The sequence below is a fragment of the Pyricularia oryzae genome, chromosome 6, assembly GCF_000002495.2.
Source record: "Pyricularia oryzae 70-15 chromosome 6, whole genome shotgun sequence".
NCBI classification, from domain to species: domain Eukaryota; kingdom Fungi; phylum Ascomycota; class Sordariomycetes; order Magnaporthales; family Pyriculariaceae; genus Pyricularia; species Pyricularia oryzae.
In genome coordinates, this window is record NC_017853.1 from 4,096,041 (window position 1) to 4,117,789 (window position 21,749).

Here is a 21,749-nt window from a genome sequence, read left to right on the forward strand (position 1 = left end):
AATCTCTAGAATTTAGAAACTAGCAATCTAATTTGCCGTCTAGCACAGACGGCGCCCAGAGGGAATCATTCAACACGTGGTGGGACTGATGGGCCGATTTGTAGGGTTCCATGGGCTGATCCCTTGGCAGGGTTCCCCTTGGCATTGAAACCCTCAAAGCCCACCCAAACTCAACGTTGCGCGTTTCAAGCCGCATTAGGCGGTGGGCCGTTTCAGGATCATGATTTGCACAAGAGATGCGAACAGATCAGTATATGCGGATTCGCATATTGCTCACCGTCGGCATCAATCGGCATCTCTTTGGAACCCGCCAAAGTCTTGGCGTGTCTGCTAGCCATGCGGTCAGGTAAGAGAATTTTGTGAATGCCGTTGCCGTGATTAGCCACCCACAACACAATTATAAGGCGAGAACTAGACTAGACTCGTCTGGGGAAGACACTGCATTGCTACGAGGAGCTCCGATCGAGGGTGGGAGACGATGGGCCTCTAGCAAATGTGGTACATTCTGTAAATTATGAAGTCATTCCGAAAAAGGCAGCCACAGGCTTCTCTCTCTCTCTGCCTGTTTTGCCAACCGAGCCCGCAGTATAACAATGCAAACATACCGTCGTGGAGGTTACACGAGTTTCATCATGACCCCTAGGATTATTCCGAGTCCACCCAGGGAAGAAGATGCATTTATGCCACCATGATTAAGCTTGGTTTTTGTTGCTGCTTCAAACAGCCACCCTCAAACTGTCCTCCCTCGGAAACGCCCATCCGCAGTTTCTGTTCGTCCAGTCGTCCCATCGCTGAGTCCTGGGGCAAGTCTCGAGCCATCATCCGAACTCGTTTCGGCACCAACCGTAAGTTATGGGAGCGCCGTCGACTTCCTCGGGGTTTGGTGTACATAGTAAACAAAACATGGCGCATGCCCTCGCCGTTGGTCAATGCACTGTGGCCCCTGGCGTGGCAGGTCATACCAAACGTTTCCAATAAAGTGACTTGATTGCCATCAAATGGGCGATCTGAAAAGGGCATTTTGTGTATAAGATGTGGTGCTATTAATTAAAAAAAAAGAAGTAGAGTTAAAACGATATTACTATACTATGTTGAACCCAGCCCAAACAGCACAGCCACTTGACCTCCATCTGTCCCCTCATTCAGGGCCCTCGTATAATCTCTCCTTGCCTTTTCACCGGTCCCCGATAGCCCTTGAACAATCTGGCTGTTTCTCTTTTCTGAGCCTTCGTCTCACTGAGGGGGCGTAGGATAGTTCATCCCAGGCTGGGAGTTGTACTGTGTCTTGTCTCCCGCCACGGTTGTGGTATGCGTGTCGTCCAGCGGCTCGCGGTGGGCCGACTCCCTCTCTTCCTGCACTATGGCACAGCAGCCACAGCAGCACGCAAGTGCAATGTCACCCAGGCAGCTGCCCCGAAGTCCATACTTCCTGCGTATGTCGGCGCGCTGCATCGACATTGGAATCCATGAGAGCCCGATGCAACCCAGTCCGCAGAGGAGAAGGCACTATTTTTTTTATTTTTTTTAGTTCTCTTGTTAGTTTCCAGCCTGAGAGATCCCAGTGGAAATTAGAGGACATAACATCCCAACTCACCGTGGTGTTGACAGGCTGGTAGCCTTCCATCCTAGCGTTTTCCCGCGTGCGATGGTGTGTCTTTCCAAACACCACGCAAGGTATCAGGCAGCCCTGCAGGCAGAGACCAATATCTCCGAAGCAGCCGAATAGGTTTTGGGAGAAGGGTTCTGCGCTCTCAGGCGCCTTGGAGTTGACAACTCCGCCGACGTCCGCCATGGTCGTGTTGAAACGCGCCTGCCATTGTTGAGCATCAGGTCCCTGGAGGAGATCTTGAAGCTTTCCACCCTGTCGTTGTTCCTGTGATGGGCCAGTGGCTGTAACTGTGACAGTGGTTGACGGGACGGGGGGCATCGGGGCTCGAGGAGGCGTCGAGGTAGACATGATGGATTCAATTCTTAATAATTTGATACTGTCTGGTAACAGAAACTATAACGAAAGCTCAGCACGGAGATGTCGATTGCTGATGAGAATAATCTTGCACGAGCATTTTCAACTGCCACCGTTCTTGTCGGGATTTGGAACTGGGACAGCAAGTACTAGTACTAATAAACCAGGCAGAAATCCATAGATAAGCACTTGGTTCAGCCCCGAACCGAAAACAGTAGATTCAGGGTCCAGAGCAACTGTCTATACATTTCTCAGCTTGGGCTGAGACCTCTTGATGGAGTTAGTAGCGTACTAGCAATGCTAGACGAGGAGCGATAAAACGCCACGCGAGGGAGAATCTTGGCTGTCAAATAAAGCGGCTCCCATTCAATCCAGTGACGCTGCCTACATGGGATTGATAACAGGAATGGAACGAGCTGTTACCGTAATTAGCTTCAGCCACCATGTCGCACACCAGCAAAACTTGCACATGCGGCCATAGATGCCGATGATAAGTTCTTCAACGGCTGAAAAGCGACAACACTTGACAATTAGTCGTGGAAATTATATTTTGTTTTCTCCCAGGAAACATCCCCTTTCAACCTGCAACGCCTAATCGGACCGAAACCACGACCTCAACGGGCTTACTTGTGATGTAGGTTACGATATTTTGATCCATCCATTTGCGGCGAAGAAAGTAAGCATTATGGGCTATTTCAAGGGCATATGCAATCTCTTTTTTGTTTATTATCTTACATTACAGCATTGCCCCGTATATAAATGGTTGTTATATTTCCAGGCTGCTGCTACCTATCTAGGCAAGCATGGATGGACGACTCATAGATGGGCCATTTGCATAGCGACCCGGGAATACCGACTGGAAAATATTTCTATTTTTGAACATTGATTAATTCTTCCTTAATCAATGCTTCCCTAATTTGTTTGCATAGTACCAAAAGTTCTTTTCTGAAAAACCTTTACGCGAGAGTCCACACTAAGTATCTGTATCCAAAGACTCCAATAGAAACAGTACGGCACCTAATTTCAGATCCATCCGCTGTTGTATTTCAGACTCGTAATTCTAGCTTTGGTGTAGTATTCGAATCCGATTATAACATCCACTACTTCAGCAATATGGTATACTACACCTCACTTCTCAGTACAATTTGTTTGTTTCTGCTCTTGGGCAGTGCAACACCGTCCTTGGTTCGCTGCAAAAGCCCGCAGCAGCCATATGATGCTAAAGGGTTGATGCTCGACCAGGTGGTCAAGTTGGGTCCATATCCTGATCGGGACAATGAACTTTGCACGGCCTTGGGTGCACATTTGCTCGCGGCGCAGAGGTCCCTACGCCCCCCAAACGTGGACATAGTCCGCCAAGCCGAGAAGTCCGTGGCGGCTAATCCTGGCTTGTTCACCACGGATGCCCGAGGCAATAACTGGCTTACTGTGGGAAGCAACCGGTGGTCGGCCGGCCGCTTCCAAACCTTGCAAGTCAAACATTTACGCCGCCAGGCAAGTCTACATCAAAAAGACGCCAAAGATAAACATCCAGGACGGCCGGTACCTCGCTTGCGTCTATGGCTACTTGTTGGGAGTACCGTGGCCACCGACATTGGTGCGTTGCAGGCGACGGCGGGAAAAGATGCACTCTTCCAAGTCGCTTCGCAATTCAACTGTCTTGAATCAACGGGACCGAGACAACTCGTGCCTGTGCATGAATATTTCACGGATAATACTCAGGGTCCACGGGCAGCCATAGGCGCATTCCCGGGCGCTTTGCTCAGACATTACCGGGCAACCAGCATCGAATCGCACGGCAGGCCCTTTGTACAAGTGACCGACGGCCAGCAGGTTAACTTGCTTGACGAGGTGGTTGACAGGTCGACCAACGTCGTGGAGAACGGGTATTTTACTGGCGAACACGCAACCAATATCCCAAAGCTCGCCAAGACCATCCAAGACAAGGAAGATTTAATCAAAGTTGGTGTACACTCTAACGTCCAGGTCGTGTTGGGCGCCAATTGGCATGGTCATGTAGAAGGCTCGCCGCTCATTACCCAAGTCTTGACCTCGGCTGTGGCCGGAGGGTATTACCAAGGCCAGAGGTTCCTCGGCAACTATTTCCCACAGATCAGTTCCAGTCTGCTGCGCGCCGCATACAAGGGGACTTTGTATGCGGCGGCGAGCGAAGGCATGCGCAAAGCTGTGCTGACCATGATTGGAGGCGGCGCGTTCAGCAATGACGTGGGTACAATATGGGAGGCCATTGGAGTAGCCCTCGATGAAGTTAAACCTGTGCTCTCCAATGACCTGGATGTCTTTATCAACATACGCAACATGGACGAGCTGACCCGCCGAGTACCCACGCAGCAAGTGCTGGAAAGAGTGAGGAGGTTTGGTGGGGGCATAGTTAGGTTTGAGGATGGCGGCAAGATTTCCATTGAGCGCTAGTAACCTGTCTTTTTTTTCGAGAAATCCCTTTCTTGTATAGTTGCGCGCTTGGAGGGCATCATGGGTAGATAGGTGTTTAGGGTTGGCAAAAGGCAGATAGATACAAAGGGCGCGGCGATATCGACAATTTCCTGCATTAAAGTTCAATAAGGTCATGTTAGTCTAGAAACACAAGGCCATGTTTCTAATAGCTCTTTCGTCGTGACTCAGGGAACATGGAGGTAGTGGGTGACGAAGGCTCACATTTCTGCCCTAACCCTGATGATGGGCAAGCACAGCATTTCATTGCATTCAAAACGGGCGAAAGAGCACGTGCCAGCAAAAAAAAAAAAAAAAAAGAGCCTGCATGTGGCGAAGGAACGGGCTGGTTGACTACCTAATTTGGATGAGACACTCGCTTGCGCCTCTGGCGTTGGCGAGGTGGTGGATTGATAGGTTCTGGACTGACAAAACCTCCAGATCAGCGACAGACACACAGCTCGAGGGCAGACCAGGCTACAAGCTAGTACGATTTGGCCAAGGTACCGTGGCAGCTAGTACATCCAGCCCGCGTTAGTAGGCACCAAGGCACCAAGGCAACAAGGCACATCCCCCGCAACAAGTCGTGATGGCTTACGAAGTGCAGGGTAGTGCATGAATCAAGGCGACCCGTCATACGATCCATAACCTTGCTGCTCCTTTGCTTGCTTCTTCCAATTCCTGCTTCTACCCTCCTATCAATCAAGATTGTTTCCGTACATCAAAAATCGCCGCAAAACTTTGCTTGATTGACTCTGTCTCATTCTCCAGCCTCGACCTTTCCGAGTCGTCGACATCTTGTCCCCATCCAGTGGAGAGTCAAGTCACGCGAAGCGGGATCGTGCCCACTGCAGGGCGGGAGGCCGCCCCTCCCCCGGATTATGGGCGGATCTTTGTGGATACCAAAGCCTGGGGAAAAGGGGGAAACAGAACCGGCTAGTGGGGCCTAGCGCAGGAAAAAGGGTCCCGCCGTCCTTGACTCTCCACTGCCAGTGCTGAATTGCCGACTTGGTGATCAGCTGAGGAAACTTAGTCTTATCATTGAACCATGTCGCAACATGGCGAATTGAAAACATCAGAAAGAAAAAAAAAAAGAGACGATATTCCAGCCTCGAATCTTTTCTGTAGTAGCGTGACAAGTCGCACTCGTGCAACATTAATTCTTTCCACTCACCTATATGTAGACCCTTTGGCTGCCACACAATGGGCACCGGGCGGAATGTGGGTTGTTGTTGAGTACGTGGGAGGGTGGGTGGTCTGAGGCCCGCAGGATGACCGCCCGCTCGTCTGCAGTTCCGCCCGTTGTACCTACCTACCTATTGGTGGTGTGTGCTGATCTGGGGTGTTTTTGACGTATGAGGCGTGTCGTGATTGGTGCTTGGAGCCATGGCTGAGACGGCCTCTGCTCATTTCCATCTCGTTTACCCCGCTTCCCAGTTGCTTCTGGCATGTCCCAGAGTGCCATGCTTGCCTGTTCAACTGAACCACGTACCTCCCCAGATTACCCTACTCGCGTTTAATGTGTTTTCGTTTAGCTTGGTTGGCTAGTGCCCACTGCATGCCATGATAAATTGAATTTTGTTCAGGTTCTTCCATGTCCATCGCCATCTTCAGTGGCAGCCAAGGTGGGTAGATGAAAGGGGCTCCTACTATAGTATTTTACAGCTGGCAGATTAAACCGTCATGAGCAGGCACATGTGACAAACAAACAATCAATGCTAAGCAAAGTGGACGGGGGAGGAGGCTTGGGCATTTTGCTCGTGTGCCCGCCACCCCTCAAAAAGCAGCTACCTGCTTCGTACCGTACAGTAAGTACAGTACCGAGTAAAAAAAAAAAAAATACTAGCTAGGTCCCTGGCTACCTTAGGGTCGGTAGGGTACGTCTCCCTGACATCCAATAATTTCGTACCTCCGAACCTAAGGTACCTTGGCTTTGGATGGACGAGGGGAGGTGACCAGCCAGCTGCCAAAGCACAAGCGGCCCTTCCTTCCTCCTCTCCCATAAAAGGAATGCCCATCCTCTTGTCACACATCGTACCCTCCATCCTCCCCAACCTGCCAGACAGACACATTTCTACTCAGCCGTGATTAATCAATTCCATCAGCCGACATTTCACATCAGATCACGCCTCCAATCAAACAAAGAATGTGAGTTGGCATCTTTTCCATCCATAACGAAACTAGCCCAATCCAGACTCCAGTTGTCCTTCACGTAATTCCACCCTCTACAGTTGTCTTGGAAGACCTAGCAGACCGTTGGTCGAGCTTAGGTCCCTAGGCTGCCCAGTGAATCTTGTTATGCTGGCCGTTTGTTTCAAACGCAACCAACACCTCCCCCCTACCTTGGCCTTCCTTCACCTACGAAAGACTCTTTTTTTCTCCTTTTCATTGGCATCACCACTTTCTTCGACCTTGCCTATCACTGACCATAGACAGACACAAGACACACACACACACACCAACCAAAATGCCCGTTCGCATCCCCACAGCCCGCACCTCCGAGGTCCTCTGCTTCGGCGCTGCAGGCGTGTCCGTCTTTGCCCCTCTCTACATGGTCCTCCCCGGCGCCGAGGAGCGCCTGGCCTCTCAGACCGTCCGCTGGGCCCCCCGCTGGGAGCGCAACATCGGCTTCTTCACCCCGGCCGCCGAGCGGGGCATGCAGCGTGTCAAGCCGCCCGTCGAGCGTACCGTCAAGCGCATCGACAACCGCCTGCCCCTCGAGAAGATGGCCAAGAACCTCGGCGGCAGGATCGAGAGGAGCTTCGTCCGCTTCACCCCCAAGCCGAAGGAGTAAGGGAAGCCACCAAAAAAGGAAGAAGAGAATCTAGTTTCTTGATGGGAGGGAGTTGGAATATACCTACCTACATGCATACATTTTTACTCGCTTCCATCATGGACGCACGTTCGGGTTGCGTTCAGGACGTCCAGACCCTGAGATGGTGGCGTCCAGGTCTGTCAGATTGCCTACTATAGGATAGTGCATTGGCGAACAGGCCGAGTTTTCTTTCACATTCTTACTTGCATGCGTTCAGAGGCATCAAGCATACTTGGGGTGTTTGGGGGATCCTTTACATAGGAACACTATGAATAAAGTTGATGAAATGGCTTGCCACCTAATTCCACTGCAGTGCATGTTTGTAAGTTAAGAAAAAAAAAGGCATGCCGATTTTGCAAGGATGTTATTAATTCTCTATGTGATAAGAAGAATAGACGTCGACAGTAGTAGCAATATTGTAAATTCTCGAGTCTGCCAATTGACCATCAAGTGGCTCAAAGCACCAGACTAGCGCAAATGGGACAGGTGGGGAAAGTGTTGGTGACTTTGTACCGTAAAGTCAAAGGCACTGTGCGTTTTATGCAGCCGGGGCTATTTAGTCAAATAAGCTCCGGTTGGTGGGACGATGGCCACTCCACTCCTGCTCCACATGCTCACCTGAAGGACAAGCCACTTCATATTCGAGCAACAACTCGACACCCTTCCCAGGGTTAAGTGTGACATCCCACACAATCTCGCCCTTTTGCCTCAGAACAGCCACTGCCCGGCCCCAAGTCCTGTCACCCTTCTCACTGAGGCCGTCACGAACCACAATTTCCCCTGCAGGAACTCCCTTCCCGCCCGGGACCAGCCCACGAGGCAAGGTAACGTCAACCCGTAGTCGTTCGTCCTGGCTGACGGGAATCTGATCGAGCACCGATATCGTGACTGGATTGGGGCCCGAACCGGTCGCTCGCGTATTGAACAGATTGACTCACCGGCGGTAGACGCTGATGTTTTCACGAGCCAGGAGGCCGGACGCGCCCCGCTTGACTTCGGGTTTGGCATACACAGCCGTGACGGCAGGGTCGACACCCAGACCCACAATGAATGAATGGCCGGGCTCACAACGAGGGAGAGAGACGCGCCCGATGAAGCTGCCGTCGAGAGACAAGCCGACTGGCCCCTTGAGCAATGTCAGCTTGCTGGTGTTGAGCACCTTTGCCTGCAAAAACGCGACCGGTTTGTACTTGGCCACCACCGTGTGAGAGAAGACGATATTTGCAAATGCGAGTGTAGCAATGCGGGACTTGGAGGCAGTAGGTGCCGGTGCGAGAGTCTTTTGCCCGGGAAGCTCGTATGTAGCCGTGAGACCGGCCTCGTCAAACGAGGCCTGTTGAAACTCCAAGGTTGGCGGCGGACGGGGCTCCTCTTCGAGTTCGCGAGCGGCGTCATAAGACATGGCTCCGTTGTAACACTCATATTTTTCTTCCTCCTCCTCTTCTTTGTCTTCTTCTTCGTTATTCGTTTCTTCGCAAACTCCTTCGTAAGCAGTCGACACTCTCTTCTCCCCAAACAGCTTATTGCGATCTGATTTTGCGTGCGCAATAGGCTTTTGTCCAATCGTTTGACGAAACTTGATTTCTTCTCGGCTCTCAAGTGCGTCATCCCACTTTTTGGTCTTGGGGGCAAGTCGGATGCTCCAGGGCTTGAGTTCGGGTATGTCGCTACCGACACCAGACACAGCAATGCGGCTGGTAGAAAGCACCACCTTGCAGTTTTCCCACGTCTCAGAAGTTTGGTTGGTGACCTGCGCGTCAAAGAATAGCGTGCCCGAGTTGGAAGCTGTCGAAAACGCTAGGTCGTAAGATGGAGTCCAATAGGCCCATGAGGTTAGGTAGGACAATGACAGACTGCAGTTCGTCTCTTGCATGGCACCTTCCAACTCGCCACTGGTCTTGCTGTGTGCGACGGGCACAGTGTCGCCAGCCAATGAGCCCCGTCTCGACGAGGCGGGGGTGACGCCCACGACCTCCAGCGTGACAAGAACCGCATAGCAGTTTTTGGGCCAGAAGAGCATGCGCTCCGCCCGCTGGCGTTCTTTTTCGACCTCCTTCTCATGATTCAACTGGATCTGTTTGAGTTTTTTCTGGTCTCTAGCCTTGCGCTGCCTGCTGTACTCCTTGAATGTCTTGGCCCGCTCTTTGTTCATAATATCTTGCAGGCGTGACTGTTCCAGGCGTAGGTGTTCATGGAGAGCTTGTATTTCTCGCCGCCGAGCCGACGCATCCCTGGACTCCAATGCCACATTTGCCCGCTCTTGCTTGTATGTTTGCAGAGCCTGATCGATGTCGGGACAGTGATGACAGTTCAGCGACTTGCCCCAGGAATCGAGAAATTGAAGTCGAATTGCTGCACTATCCTGCAAGTCCCTGACAATTTGTTCGTCTGCTAGGACGGTTTCCTGTTGCTTTTGCAGGGTTTGTAGCTTTGCCTCGGCGTCTTTGTACCTTGCGCTTGCCGCCGGCTTCTCATCTTCAGAGTCGGTATCATCCTTGTCGGAATCGTCATCGTCATCGGGAAAGATGTCTTCGTAGATGTCGCGGTTGGGGAGAAGCTTGATTGAGATGTCGGTGATAATGGCTGAACCAGTGCCCTCCACTTTGATCGTGTCTTCGTCGACGGTCGGGGACAGACCCACGATGGTGATCTGATTCGTGCCTGGCTGTATCGGAAGAATCCGTCTTAGTTAAAAACTTCAAGGAGTATGATCAGCAGCAGTGTTTGGATAGGACGGTACCTTGAGCTGCACATTTTTGACGTCTCGAATCACCTGCGCCTGGGTCGGGAATAGAGTGACGGATCGTGTCGCCAGGTCGCGAACGTGGTACTTGCAGCTGTGAACATCAGCCATGGTGTCTTGATGGTAAGTTTCCTTGTCTATCTGGCGCGAGCAAACAATGCACCGAGAATAGACGCTCACCTAGCTGGGCGCAGTCGTTTTAAGCAAGATCAAAATGCGATGGCCTACGCAACATGCTTGCTGCTGCCTGTGGCGGGTATTTGCAATGCAATGCTGCAAACGCACCGCTGGAATGGCCTTGCGTTCATCGCAGGCAGAATCCCATATGAGTCATCGTGATTTCCAACGGCCAATTGCCAAAGTTGGACGCGATTCGCAAGGTCAGCCGAAAGCTTTGCATGCGGTTGTAGACCAGGCTTGCTTCGTAAATGCAGCTCGGCGGCGCAGCTTCAGTAGGCTGGCTGGAATTGGGGTTATGAGTGGTGGGGTGCGGTTCCCGAGGACGCTTGGGTGGAGCCAATGCCGATAACGCCTAACTAGTTCTAGCTAGATGCGATCACTCAGAATGAATAGGTCTACCTACATACCTAGGTAGGTACCTACCCAGTGTAGCTGAATATGACTCGCAACGTGGGGAATAGGCCGGTAGAGAGGATGAAATAAAGTCGTGTTATGTCTTTCAACATAACAAACAGGAAAACCCACAGCCAACATAGCAAGTTCGTAGCCGGGATTTTATCGACAGGCATCTGTAAACCACCCGATATAGTGATAAAGAAATGGCACTGAAGCAAGCACTGATGGTGTAATGGTAACATCGAAGCTTCCCATGAAAGTGGCTTGGTCCCCGATCAGGATAATGCTTTGGCCCCGGATTCGATTTCCGGTCAGTGCATTTTTGCATTTTTGCTGTCCTTGCCCTACCTACCTGCCTGCCTATTACAAAATACCTGCACAACAGAGGGTTCAAGTAGGGATTCCCTATATAATTATAGCTATTTGTACGTTGAATAGCAGGAACTCCATCGGCTCATGTCTATATTAAAAGAAATTCGGGCAATGCTTTTCTTACAGGGGTTGGCTGTAAGTCCCGACAGCTTTCGGCGTTTAACGTGGAGGGGCTTACCAATTCGCTGCCAGGGCGGCCTAGATGGGTAGAATAGCACAATAAAGGCGAAACTTGAACGAGCAAGAGCACTCTAGCGCCTTGGTTAATTCCGAGGGAAGACGGGTTGTGCAAATTTCAACCGATTTTCGTAGGAAAGATGAATGGTATAAATAGAATGAATGCACTTCTCGGGTTTTCAGTAAGGAGGATGAAGATTTACACAGCAAACCAAACCATACGATCAATTCCAGACCACGCATTTACAAATTCATCTTGAACATGTCCACCCAAACCCCAAGCAAGCCTTTTCGCATGGGCGTCCTCCTTGAGGGTGTTCAAATATCCGACATCATGGGCATCGACCTAATCGGCAACCTGTCACGCAAATATGTCAGCGCGGCGCAAGGACTGAACCCAGGCATTGCCCGCTTTCTAGAATCCGCAATAGACCTGGAGATCTTTTACCTCGCCGAGACCCTCGCCCCGACCGAGGTCACGCCTTCGTTCAAGTACCTCCCCAACGTGACATATGACGATTGCCCGCGCGACCTGGACCTGGTGCTGATCGGCGGCAACGGGTTCGAGTCGCAGAGCGAGGCCTCGAAAAAGTTCATCCGCGAGGCTTGGCCCAAGACGCGAGTGTGGATGACGACGTGCGTCGGCACTCTTTGGCTGGCATCGGCTGTCGACCTGACCGGGTTGAAGGTCACCACCAACAGGGTAGCCATTGAGTTTGGCAAGCAGCTGTACCCTGGAGCGGAGTGGCAGGACAAGAGGTGGGTGGTGGAGGACAAGGTCTACGAAGGTCAAGGCAAGGGCGAGTTGTGGACTGGAGGTGCTGCCGGTGCTGGTGAGTACCTTGTCATGCGAATGCCATTCGTTTTTTTTCTTCTTTTTTTTCTCTTTTTCCCATGCTCTCTTGTTCTTTTTTTGTAGTAAACCTGACAAGAAATTCTAGGGCTCGACATGGTCACCGAATGGTGCTTCCAGAACTTTGACAAGGATTTTGTCAACGCCTTGTCCACGTACCCCCTCGAGTTCCAGCCTGGTCGCAGCTTTGACCAGAATTACAACTACGATCTCAAGGATGTTGGAGGTCCTTGGCAGCCTGCTGCGCCGGCTTCATAGAGATAAAAGTCTGTCATTTCTGTTTGAAGAGGTACTTGAAGCGGTATTTTGGGATTTGGAGACTAAAGGAGGATAGATATGAGAGTAGCTCTTTTTGCTCAACGAGGCAACCCACAAAAACAGATTTGCAGCAGCAAACCCGCTCACGCCAGACATTGATAATACCAATCGTTCAGCTTTACACACCTGAAAGGGCTCACGCAAACCGTGCCACCCTGCCAGTTGATACCACCACATTGTTGCCATTGCGGCACCGTGCCGGGGTTCGTGACAGGAGGAGTAGTCTGCTGAGGAGGAGGAGTGGTCGTGGTAGAGGTAACACTGGTGGTGAAGCTGGTGGGAGGAGAGGTAGTGGCGACGGTAGTAGTGGGCAAGTTTGTAGCCGGACCACAGCCGGAGCCCGTGGCCTTTGCGCGCAGGACACTCGAGACAGAGGACCAAGCCGGCTTCTTGTTGTAGTTTGCGTCGTAAAGCATCGCATCACCCGTGCCGGGGAAGGTGCTGGGGATCCACGAGTGCTTGTCGGTGAATCCCCAGACTGTGAAGCCAACGCAGCGGGGGCCGACGTCGAGGCACGATCCTACCATGTTGGCGTAGTCGACCCCCTGCTGAGCAGCAGCCTGCGAGCTGGCCGGGAGGCTGGAGTGGCGGATGTCGACCTCGGTGTAGGACACGTCGACGTTGAGAGCCGTGAAGCGGCGAAGCATTGTGGTCAAGGCGGACCGGGACGGAGTCGAGCCGACAATCATGTGGCCCTGGAGGCCGACAGCGTCGATGGGGGCGCCTGCAGCCTGGACGATCTTGACAAGCTCGACAGCACGGTCCGTCTTGGCCTGGTTGTACTCGAGGTTGTAGTCGTTGTAGTAGCTGGAAAACCAGAGGAGGTTAGGTCTCTGTTAGTAAGGGGCAAGGAGGCAGTCCAACTCGGGACGCAACATCACAAAGGAACTTGAAGTAACACATACAGCTTCGTGTTTGGGTCGGCAGCCTTGGCAGCCTTGAAGGAAAGAGGAATGAAGTCGGTGCCAAAGACGCGGTAAAACACACTGTCGCGCCAGCCACCATTGTCGTCAATGGCCTCATTCACTACATCCCAGGCATAGCATTTGCCGAGGTAGTGGCCCATGACGTTGTTGATGTGGGTGACGATGACCTGCTCCAGGGATTGCCTGTTCCAGCTGCCAGACGATACTGCAAGGTGGGTGACGACTGGTCAGTGGCAGTTCCGAGGTCGCATATAAAATGGCCAGTTTGGACACAACAACTTACCCCAGCCGGGCAGCTGGCTGTGCCAGACCAAAGTGTGGCAGCGCAGGACCTGATTGTTACGGGTGGCGACGTTGGTGACAATGTCTCCCTGCGTGTACGAGAACTGACCCCTGTTGGGCTGGGTCGACTGCCACTTTTGTCCATTCTCGGGCACAACTTGCCCGAACTCGTTGATGTTGTTGACGATGTTCATGTACGGTTGCTCGTTCACAGCCCCTTCACCGACCGCCGTACCAAAGTACTGCAAGCCAGCGGCTTGCGCCACCTGATTGAGGCCGCATGCCTGAGCGTTCGCGGTGGGCAAGAGTGCGCCAATGAAGGCGGGTAGAAAGGACGCGGAACGCATTGCGAAAAGAGGAAGCTGAGCACAGTTCACTGCATGGAGCAAGACTGGGGGTTGGAAGGAGGGGGGAAAAGAAAAAAAAAAAAAAAAAAAAAAAAAGGAACAGGAAACAGCTTTAGTTATCAAGGGTGGCATTTAGTATATTGTTTCCATCTTGGCTGGATTTATGTCCAACACAACACGTCGTAATGACTGCTAAATTCACTGCAAATTACCATAGGCCAATCGGGGGTGCTCCGTGTTGATTTACCCTTTGCGGCTTAGAATTGGTCGCCAAACCGGCCCAACGGGAACGACCCACGAAGTTAACTGTATAGCTTGGCCTGATATCGGCTTGGCTTAATATGGGGTACTGCGACAAGATTGGTTCATGCCGTGGGTTTGCACTACTCTGTGGAGCCGTCGGAGGATCGGAGGATAGGAAGATATGAGGAGGTCTAGTGCGGGTAATAAACACCAATACCCCATGTCAGATGATCGGGTTATCGTGCAAGCAAGATAGAAGCCAAGTGAGATAGATTAATAAGACACGCAAAATTAAGAGCTGTAAACTGGGGTTGCACACCATGTCCGACGCGTGCGGCAATTGACTTGCTGGAGCCTCAAGGTCGTCGTTTAGTGTCACGGCTAAATTCATGAGTACCGGACTTGACCACCTGCCGGTCCAGGGGCTATTTTGCAGGTTTGAAGGCTCCGTACTCCTGGATACCTAGTCTGGGCTGATTGATAGCAAATGAAATTCCACCAATGAAAGAGCACGTTTGCGAGTTACCGTAGAGCGAAGCAAAGACGTAGTCTCTACTATTATTACAATCTAAGTAACAAATATAATTTCAGAATGAGCGGCAGGTTTACTGGATATATCTCATACTCTAAATATAATTGCAGTTTTCCATATAAAAAAATTTTTCCCTCTTTTTTAGTTGCAAGAGTAGCTTGTTTGGAAATTTCCCATTGTAATCTGGCCCGTCTGTTACGACCAAACAAGTTGGGCCAGCACCAAGGAGGCCAGGTGGGGTCACACCCCTCCTGACGACATTCGCCAAAAAGAATCACCGACCGGCGGGAAAGGATTACATAAGGGGAAAAGACACGTGACATCACGTGATTGCCAAGAGAGGGATATGATTGATATGTCGCATATCAATCATAGCAGAACAAGTGATATGTCGGCTATGGAACATATCAAGCATATCACGTCGAGGGACATAGTCTATATAAGGCACGCTCATTACCATGTAGATAGATTCGATTCTAGGATTGCTTAGCAGCAATCAAACTCTAGTTAACCTCAATACTTACTTGAGAACGATCATAACTTCACCCCCAGTCGTTGAGAACCCCAGTTACCCAGACAGACGCTCAGTTGCTTCAACCCACTGTACTTTACCATAAGAACAGGTTACCCGATACCTTGATCGTAACACCGTCCTAGGTGTAGTATACGGGACGTTTTTTGCAAACAATATGTTGCAGGTTGGGATTAATTTCTTTTAAACTGCCACCTAAATCTTGGCAGGCGGAGGGGGCTAATATCTCGAATGAAGTCCAAGGTAGTTGGCCTGATACAAAAATATAAAATATTTTGCAAGTTCTACTACCAGGACCAGTATATCGTGGGGCAGATTCGGCGGCTGCGCTGCTGGCAGCTAAAAGGGTTAAGAAAGATTTCAATTGAACCATTTTAATTTTCGATAAATAGCGAGAAGAGATAGCAAGGTTGCGTGGTTGGAATAAATTTTGGATAATTTATCCAAAATACAAAGTGCTGGAAGTATATACAAGTAGGTGAGCAATACGTGGTTTAAATATAAAACTAGCATTTTCTCATAATATTAGAAATAATTAAATTACTAATTTTACCCCAGCTTAATATTATTTTAATATTCTTATTATTTTAATATGAAATAAATATTAAACCTTGTAATTTAAGTTTTTACTAAATATAGTTATATTTTAACCAACCCAGGAATATTACCGCAGTTTATTATTTAAATACTCTACAAACAATAAGAGCTTTTATGCGCAATAATTTGAAATATTATCTATTATTATAATATATTTAATTATAATTACTCGGTTACGGCCCGATTATTAATAAAACGTGGCGCAAACCGTCAAATGTTAAAATTTTAATTTCTAATGTAACCGCGCTATTTATATTTATATAAAATTCGGCCCTATAACCTCTTTATTACTAGTTTAATATATTAATAATACTAAACGTAATTATATTTAGTAGTAGATATTATATTTACTTTGCAATTAGTAATATAATTTGCCCTTGTGGATAAGAGTTAATAATCAAATCCGCAAAACCCTTCCGCGCTGAATTAGTATTTGATTAAATATATATTAAATTTGAAAATCAACCGTATCAAGTAAAACCGAAGATTATTATCAAGAACCCCAAGGTACGCAAATGTTTAGTAATATATTTTGAGAAAAAACTGGATTGTTGAAAAAAAGCTCCTTGCCGCTGCAACCACATCGAGGGTTCGAATCGTTTCGTGGATGGCAAAAGGTGAATTTGCCGTACCAGAGCGGTTAATTGGGAATGCGGTCGCGTCCAAGACAGCGACCCGACTAGGGAGAGACAGATACGCGAGACCAAGATCTGTGCTTATCTGTAGGTGGCAGCTGCGCAGGGTGCAATTCATTGGTTGCGCAAGTCTGTTGGCTCATTTGCATAAGTCGATATTGTATGGCTTCCCATCATCGGGAGGCGGAAGGGCAGGATGCAATTAGGATTGCGTTGTGGCGGTAGTCACGCCATGGTACGCACATTTCTGCGGCTTTGGCCTGCATGGTAAAGCATCGATGGTGGCCGTTCCCCCCTCTCTCTAGTTCGTCAGCCATCGAGGTCTTGGACGCCCTACGGCTTAGGCTCGCGCCGAATAAAGTATTAGTGCGAGATAGCTGCGGATAAAAATTGCCCTAACACAACCGTCAACTCCTGCAATCGACCTTGGCGGTAAACATGTCAACACTTGGGCCCCCACGGGGGAAGCCGTGCCCAGGGCTCCGTTTCTCCATCCTTTGAGCTTCGACGCGTCACCTCGGCCGCCCCGATGTTTGTCCTGACACGAAAAAAAATAAATACGTCTGCCATCTCGGAATTACGGCAACACCAAAACCAAGACAAAGGTTTCCTGTCAGCCTGTTGTAACCTTTGTTCTCGCCGTGCAAGTATACGATGGCCGGCGACAACTCTGGTCCGGGGCCAGACGGGGTTCCGAATATTGCGAACAACGGGCTGAAAACAAACATTGCAATTTGGTGCCTTTTTGTTCTAGCCACCGTTTTCCTCTTGCTTCGTCTGTACAGCAAAGGCCGCCGTCCGCGTCGGGGGTTTTGGTGGGACGACTATGTTCTCGTGTTTGCATGGGTGGGTATCCTGACTCTGATAATAACCTCTATCCCGTCCGTTGTGGCAACATTTGCTTCCGCGAATGCCGCTATTAATGCCGTGTGCTACTGACACTGTTTTCTTTTTCCTATTGGGAAACGACAAAGACCTGCCAGCTGGCCTCTGTGGTGCAAATCAGCGTTATGATCGCCAACGGCTTTGGTATGCCGGGGAAGTACCTTGACGCCAAACAGACCTACCGCGTCGGCCTCGGCGGACTTGTCGCCGGCACCATGATGATACTCGCTACTACGGGCAGCAAGACCTCCTTTATTCTCACCCTGGTGCGTATTTCGACCGGGCCACAGCTCACCGCAGCGCTGTGCATCGCAGCCGTGTCCATGAACCTCTGCCACATTGCCACCATCTTGTTACAGTGGTTGCAGTGCCAGCCTCTGGAGAAGGCTTGGCACCGCTTGCCTGCAGGCACTTGCCTACCGTCCAGGGTCAATCTTGGGATGGCCATGGCCAGCACCGGTGCGATCCCCACTCTCAATCAATCCTTTTCGCGTCCGATACTCTTGGGCTGGCCTTTGCTTGCTCTAACAGCTTTTGAGTGCGCCACAGCATACTCTGGCTTCATCGATCTGTCTCTTGCCATCGCATCGTGGTTCGTGGTGAGCAGTCTCCAGATCAGAAAGACTGAGCGTATTGGCATTGCCTTGGTCATGAGCATGGGTGTATTGTAAGACTTGCGCTCCCTTGCCCATCTTCTCTTCATTGTCTCAGCCTCGCAGGCAGGCAGGCAGGCAGGTGACGCTGACCAGACAAACAAATCTAAGCGCTGCAATCACGGCTTTTATTAAAGTCCCTCTCCTCACTTTGATGGCCAGTAGCGATTTTTCCTGTAAGTAAATAGACCTCACTTATAGGAAGGGCTTTTCTACTTTGAAAGAATATTTAATTCTGGACAAGATTATATTATCTCGTCTCAATGGATCTAACACAGATTCACACGCCCAAGATGAAGGGGCAAACCTCCTCATCCTTAGTTCAACAGAAATTACCTTCACTATCATGGCAGCCTCCCTCCCAATGCTACGGACGCTCGTGCGAGAACTTGATGGCTGTAAAGCAAAGGGCAGCACGGAAGGGCCGGGCAGATTCGAGGACTTGCAATTACAACGACGAACGCCTGCTGGGGGGTGGGGCGAAACGACTGCGAGGAAGAGTAATAATAAAAAAATAAAACCAAATAACGTGGTTCATCAGGACCCCGGACATATCAGGACCCCGGACACTTTTCCTGCACAATACTACTTCCAATTTCAATTGCAACGCCAGCGTTGTTCAATTTACCTCAATGCAATCGGATATATGTACATCAGACATTTCTGCATCCTCCTGACAGGTGCGTGCATTATGTCCAGGTTTACCGCAGTTGCCGCAACGTCGTTTAGTCGCCGGCTGCGCACTACTCCCCTCCCCATTTTCATCTTTCTTTTCGTATATTAGACCATCGGCACCATTTGATTGAAGCAAATTCTGACCCTCTTGTATGGTAAATGACCCTCCTTCGCGGATACGTGTTTTTTGAGCCCTGCGCCGCTTGCTAAGCGCTTCGTTGGCCTTCCGAAGGCTGTGGTTCTCCGCTTCCAAAAGTGTGGTTCGATGAGCAATCGACTCCAACCCTTTTGCTAGCTGCTTTACAGCATTAAAAATAGGCGTTGGCGAGCTTCCCTGATGACAGTTGATTCGACTTTTAACAAGGGTAGATTGATTAACGGCTTCTGTCGGGTTGTGCGGTGTTTGAGAAACCCAGGTTTCGGTGCTGGAAAAATCAAGCTCTTTAGGTGACGGCGTCCGTAGCCTAACATCCAGCTTAGATATGACCATTTCCGGGCTATGGGGGATAATTCCCGCCCCTCGAAAACCCCCGGCCATATTTTCTTTTGTCATTGACTTTTTGTAAGCCGCTGCAAAAGCCAAAAAGAAGTCGACTTTGCTGATGTTAGTGATGTGGGCCCGGATAAAGTCGTTAATTTTTTGACCGTACGCCCGCTTAAGGACGTTAAACACTCCGACATCAAGTGGCTGGGTTAAATGAGATGAATGAGCAGGCAGGTAAAGTGGAATAATATTGTGATCTTTGCAATAGCCCTCGAATTCAGGGGATCGATGACTGCCGTGCCCATCGAGCACTAACATCCGATATACGCCTTTTGTCCGCGATTTTGTATGGTTGTCGAAATGCTGAACCCAGTCGAGGCCAGTCTCGTTGTCGGTCCATCCATTAACGGTGGGTTTGAGGCGCCACGTGTCCGGAAGACCGCCTTCTGTATACCAATTGGACAAATGGTAAAAGCCTTTGACGATGATATACGGGGGTATATCGTAACCGTCGCCACTGATGCAACAAATTGCAGTCGCCCATTCTCGATTGCCAGGCTGTACTTTTTTCCTTCTTCCGCGTCTTTCGGACCCAGTTACGACCATTCCAGCGCAAATCTGGCCCATCATAAAGCCGGTTTCGTCGAAGTTGTACATGTCGCAGTCTTGGATGCCATATTTGGCCCTCATATTGGCCACCAATTGAAACCACGCGTTTAACGCGTCAGGATCTTCGCAAAGAGCTCTTTGGAAATCGTAAGCGCGAGAAAAACGCGTTTTTAATTCTGTGCGTCGTTGTACGAAGCGATAAGCCCATTGCTTGCCGACCGGTCGCGCGTCCCGCGCAGCGAGAAGATGATCGGCCATTGCGGCCACATCAGCGATCTGGGCTGGAAACCCTCGGGAATCCAGGTCCAGTATATACTGGACAATTACTTCCTCTTCCCTTTCCGTTAGCTTTTGGTTGCCTGGCCGACGATTGGCCAAAGAAGCGATGCCGTTTATTCTGTCGTGTAGTGTCGATTTTGGGACATTATATATTAATGCAACCTTTCGTATGCTTTTCTTTTTGCTTGATCGGAGCTCATTTAGAGCAAGAATGATTCGCGCTTCGCAATTTGATGATTCCATTACTGTTGGGGGAAAGAACACGTGTGGAAAATAAAGGATGAAACTGGGTTGAAAAATGTCCGGGGTCCTGATATGTCCGGGGTCCTGATGAACCACGTTATAAAAAAACCCAAAATGCGCCACAAATTGTCTTTACCGTTTATATAGGTGTAACGAAAATCTGGTGCCCAATAACCAGAATGCAATTTTCGAGTTGCACCCTAGTAGGGGGCGTTTCCCGCACCTGGGGGTCGGGTTAGGGCCAGGTTGGGGGGAAAAAAATTAGAAAGAATTGGGAAGAAGGCGAAAAGGCGAACAGGTAGGTAGGCAGGCAGGCAAACAAAAAAAGGCAACAGCAGCAGCTAAGGCCAGATAGATTATCGCACCCAAGGCATCATCGCATCCCAAGGCAGTTTACAGCGATTTACAATTTGCGATTTACGATTTACGATTTACGATTTACGATTTACGATTTACGATTTATAAGTTACGATTATAATAATTACAGCAAAGCACAAAACGGGTTGGTAAAGGCAGGCAAGGCAGGCAGCTGGTAGGAAAATGGGAACAGGGTAAAGAAGGAGGAGGAGGGAGGTGAGGTGAGGAAAAAGGGAGAAAGGATAGCAAAGCCCAGCTGCAAATATTTGTTGCACCCGGGGGCAAGAAACCGCTGTTGCACCCGGGGGCATGAGATTGATTGCATCCGGGGGTATGAGACTAATTGCACCAGGGGGCATGAACTTTTTGTTGCACCCGGGGGCAAGAAACTGCTGTTGCACCCGGGGGCAAGAAATATTTGTTGCACCCGGGGGTAAGAAACCGCTGTTGCACCCGGGGGCATGAGATTGATTGCATCCGGGGGTATGAGACTAATTGCACCAGGGGGCATGAACTTTTTGTTGCACCCGGGGGCAAGAAACTGCTGTTGCACCCGGGGGCAAGAAATATTTGTTGCACCCGGGGGTAAGAAACATTTGTTGCACCCGGGGGCAAGAAACCTCTGTTGCACCCGGGGGCAAAAAACCTCTGTTGCACCCGGGGGCAAGAAACATCTGTTGCACCCGGGGGCAAGAAACCTCTGTTGCACCCGGGGGCAAAAAACGTTGCACCCAGGTGCAAAAAACAGTCCCAGGGTTAGGGTAGGGTATTGTTGCCGCAAAGATAATAATAAAAAGGGCGAGGGAAACATCCGTTCACCGCCAGGCGGTGAAATCGTGGAATTTGCAGTGAAACTTATAATTCCATCGTTATAAACCCAAGGTTTTTGAGAAAAACAAGCAAGGGAAATCGTGCAAACTCGGGACGGCGGGCGTGATACCAGGAGTGCAGAAATGGCGGCCGGTCCAAACTCGCCGTGAAAAGTACATCGTTTAAAGCAATAAAAGAATTGAAAAAAGCCAAAGGCCACCAGGTCGATATATTATTGGGAATGCCGATGGATTGGCGCAAAGCGAAGGAAAATGTAGGGACAAATAATGTCGGGAAAAGTGGTGGAAAGGTGGAAAGTGAGTCGAAAGGCACGGGAGGGATGACGGGGAATGGGATTAAATAAAAAGCGCGTCGTACCAAAACATAACAGG

At 50.0% G+C, this 21,749-nt stretch overlaps 8 protein-coding genes and 1 non-coding gene across 9 annotated transcripts; 5 read left to right on the top strand and 4 right to left on the bottom strand.

Annotated features, from left to right (window-relative positions):
- Window positions 1-1,233: 1,233 nt before the first annotated feature.
- On the bottom strand, window positions 1,234-1,957 carry MGG_09795 (uncharacterized protein; the record flags this gene model as incomplete). Its single annotated transcript, XM_003720400.1, has 2 exons — window positions 1,234-1,506; window positions 1,595-1,957. The coding sequence occupies 2 exons, from the start codon at window positions 1,955-1,957 to the stop codon at window positions 1,234-1,236; spliced, it is 636 nt and encodes a 211-aa protein (XP_003720448.1).
- Window positions 1,958-3,076: 1,119 nt separating this feature from the next.
- Window positions 3,077-4,396, top strand: MGG_09794 (uncharacterized protein; the record flags this gene model as incomplete). The annotated part of the gene is made up of 1 exon (XM_003720401.1): window positions 3,077-4,396. The coding sequence occupies one exon, from the start codon at window positions 3,077-3,079 to the stop codon at window positions 4,394-4,396; it is 1,320 nt and encodes a 439-aa protein (XP_003720449.1).
- A 76-nt stretch (window positions 4,397-4,472) lies between these two features.
- On the bottom strand, window positions 4,473-5,569 carry MGG_17844 (uncharacterized protein; the record flags this gene model as incomplete). The annotated part of the gene is made up of 3 exons (XM_003720402.1): window positions 5,013-5,569; window positions 4,640-4,929; window positions 4,473-4,527 (listed from the first exon to the last, which is right to left on the bottom strand). The coding sequence occupies exons 1-3, from the start codon at window positions 5,058-5,060 to the stop codon at window positions 4,473-4,475; spliced, it is 393 nt and encodes a 130-aa protein (XP_003720450.1). The 5' UTR covers window positions 5,061-5,569.
- Window positions 5,570-5,935: 366 nt separating this feature from the next.
- MGG_14154 (uncharacterized protein) lies at window positions 5,936-7,526 on the top strand. The gene is made up of 2 exons (XM_003720403.1): window positions 5,936-6,562; window positions 6,851-7,526. Exon 2 carries the CDS (start codon window positions 6,882-6,884, stop codon window positions 7,206-7,208), a length of 327 nt encoding a protein of 108 aa, XP_003720451.1. The 5' UTR covers window positions 5,936-6,562; window positions 6,851-6,881; the 3' UTR covers window positions 7,209-7,526.
- On the bottom strand, window positions 7,514-10,387 carry MGG_15429 (uncharacterized protein). Its single transcript, XM_003720404.1, has 2 exons — window positions 9,970-10,387; window positions 7,514-9,894 (listed from the first exon to the last, which is right to left on the bottom strand). The coding sequence occupies exons 1-2, from the start codon at window positions 10,081-10,083 to the stop codon at window positions 8,164-8,166; spliced, it is 1,845 nt and encodes a 614-aa protein (XP_003720452.1). The 5' UTR covers window positions 10,084-10,387; the 3' UTR covers window positions 7,514-8,163.
- A 379-nt stretch (window positions 10,388-10,766) lies between these two features.
- MGG_20288 lies at window positions 10,767-10,867 on the top strand. The gene has a single exon. It is a non-coding gene; the product is annotated as a tRNA-Gly (tRNA).
- A 410-nt stretch (window positions 10,868-11,277) lies between these two features.
- Window positions 11,278-12,208, top strand: MGG_09793 (DJ-1/PfpI family protein; the record flags this gene model as incomplete). The annotated part of the gene is made up of 2 exons (XM_003720405.1): window positions 11,278-11,930; window positions 12,039-12,208. Exons 1-2 carry the CDS (start codon window positions 11,360-11,362, stop codon window positions 12,206-12,208), a joined length of 741 nt encoding a protein of 246 aa, XP_003720453.1. The 5' UTR covers window positions 11,278-11,359.
- Window positions 12,209-12,351: 143 nt separating this feature from the next.
- On the bottom strand, window positions 12,352-13,823 carry MGG_15430 (endo-1,4-beta-xylanase A; the record flags this gene model as incomplete). The annotated part of the gene is made up of 3 exons (XM_003720406.1): window positions 12,352-13,075; window positions 13,174-13,399; window positions 13,478-13,823. The coding sequence occupies 3 exons, from the start codon at window positions 13,821-13,823 to the stop codon at window positions 12,352-12,354; spliced, it is 1,296 nt and encodes a 431-aa protein (XP_003720454.1).
- A 3,193-nt stretch (window positions 13,824-17,016) lies between these two features.
- Window positions 17,017-17,918, top strand: MGG_09791 (uncharacterized protein; the record flags this gene model as incomplete). Its single annotated transcript, XM_003720407.1, has 3 exons — window positions 17,017-17,208; window positions 17,337-17,706; window positions 17,797-17,918. The coding sequence occupies 3 exons, from the start codon at window positions 17,017-17,019 to the stop codon at window positions 17,916-17,918; spliced, it is 684 nt and encodes a 227-aa protein (XP_003720455.1).
- Between the last annotated feature and the right edge of the window lie 3,831 nt (window positions 17,919-21,749).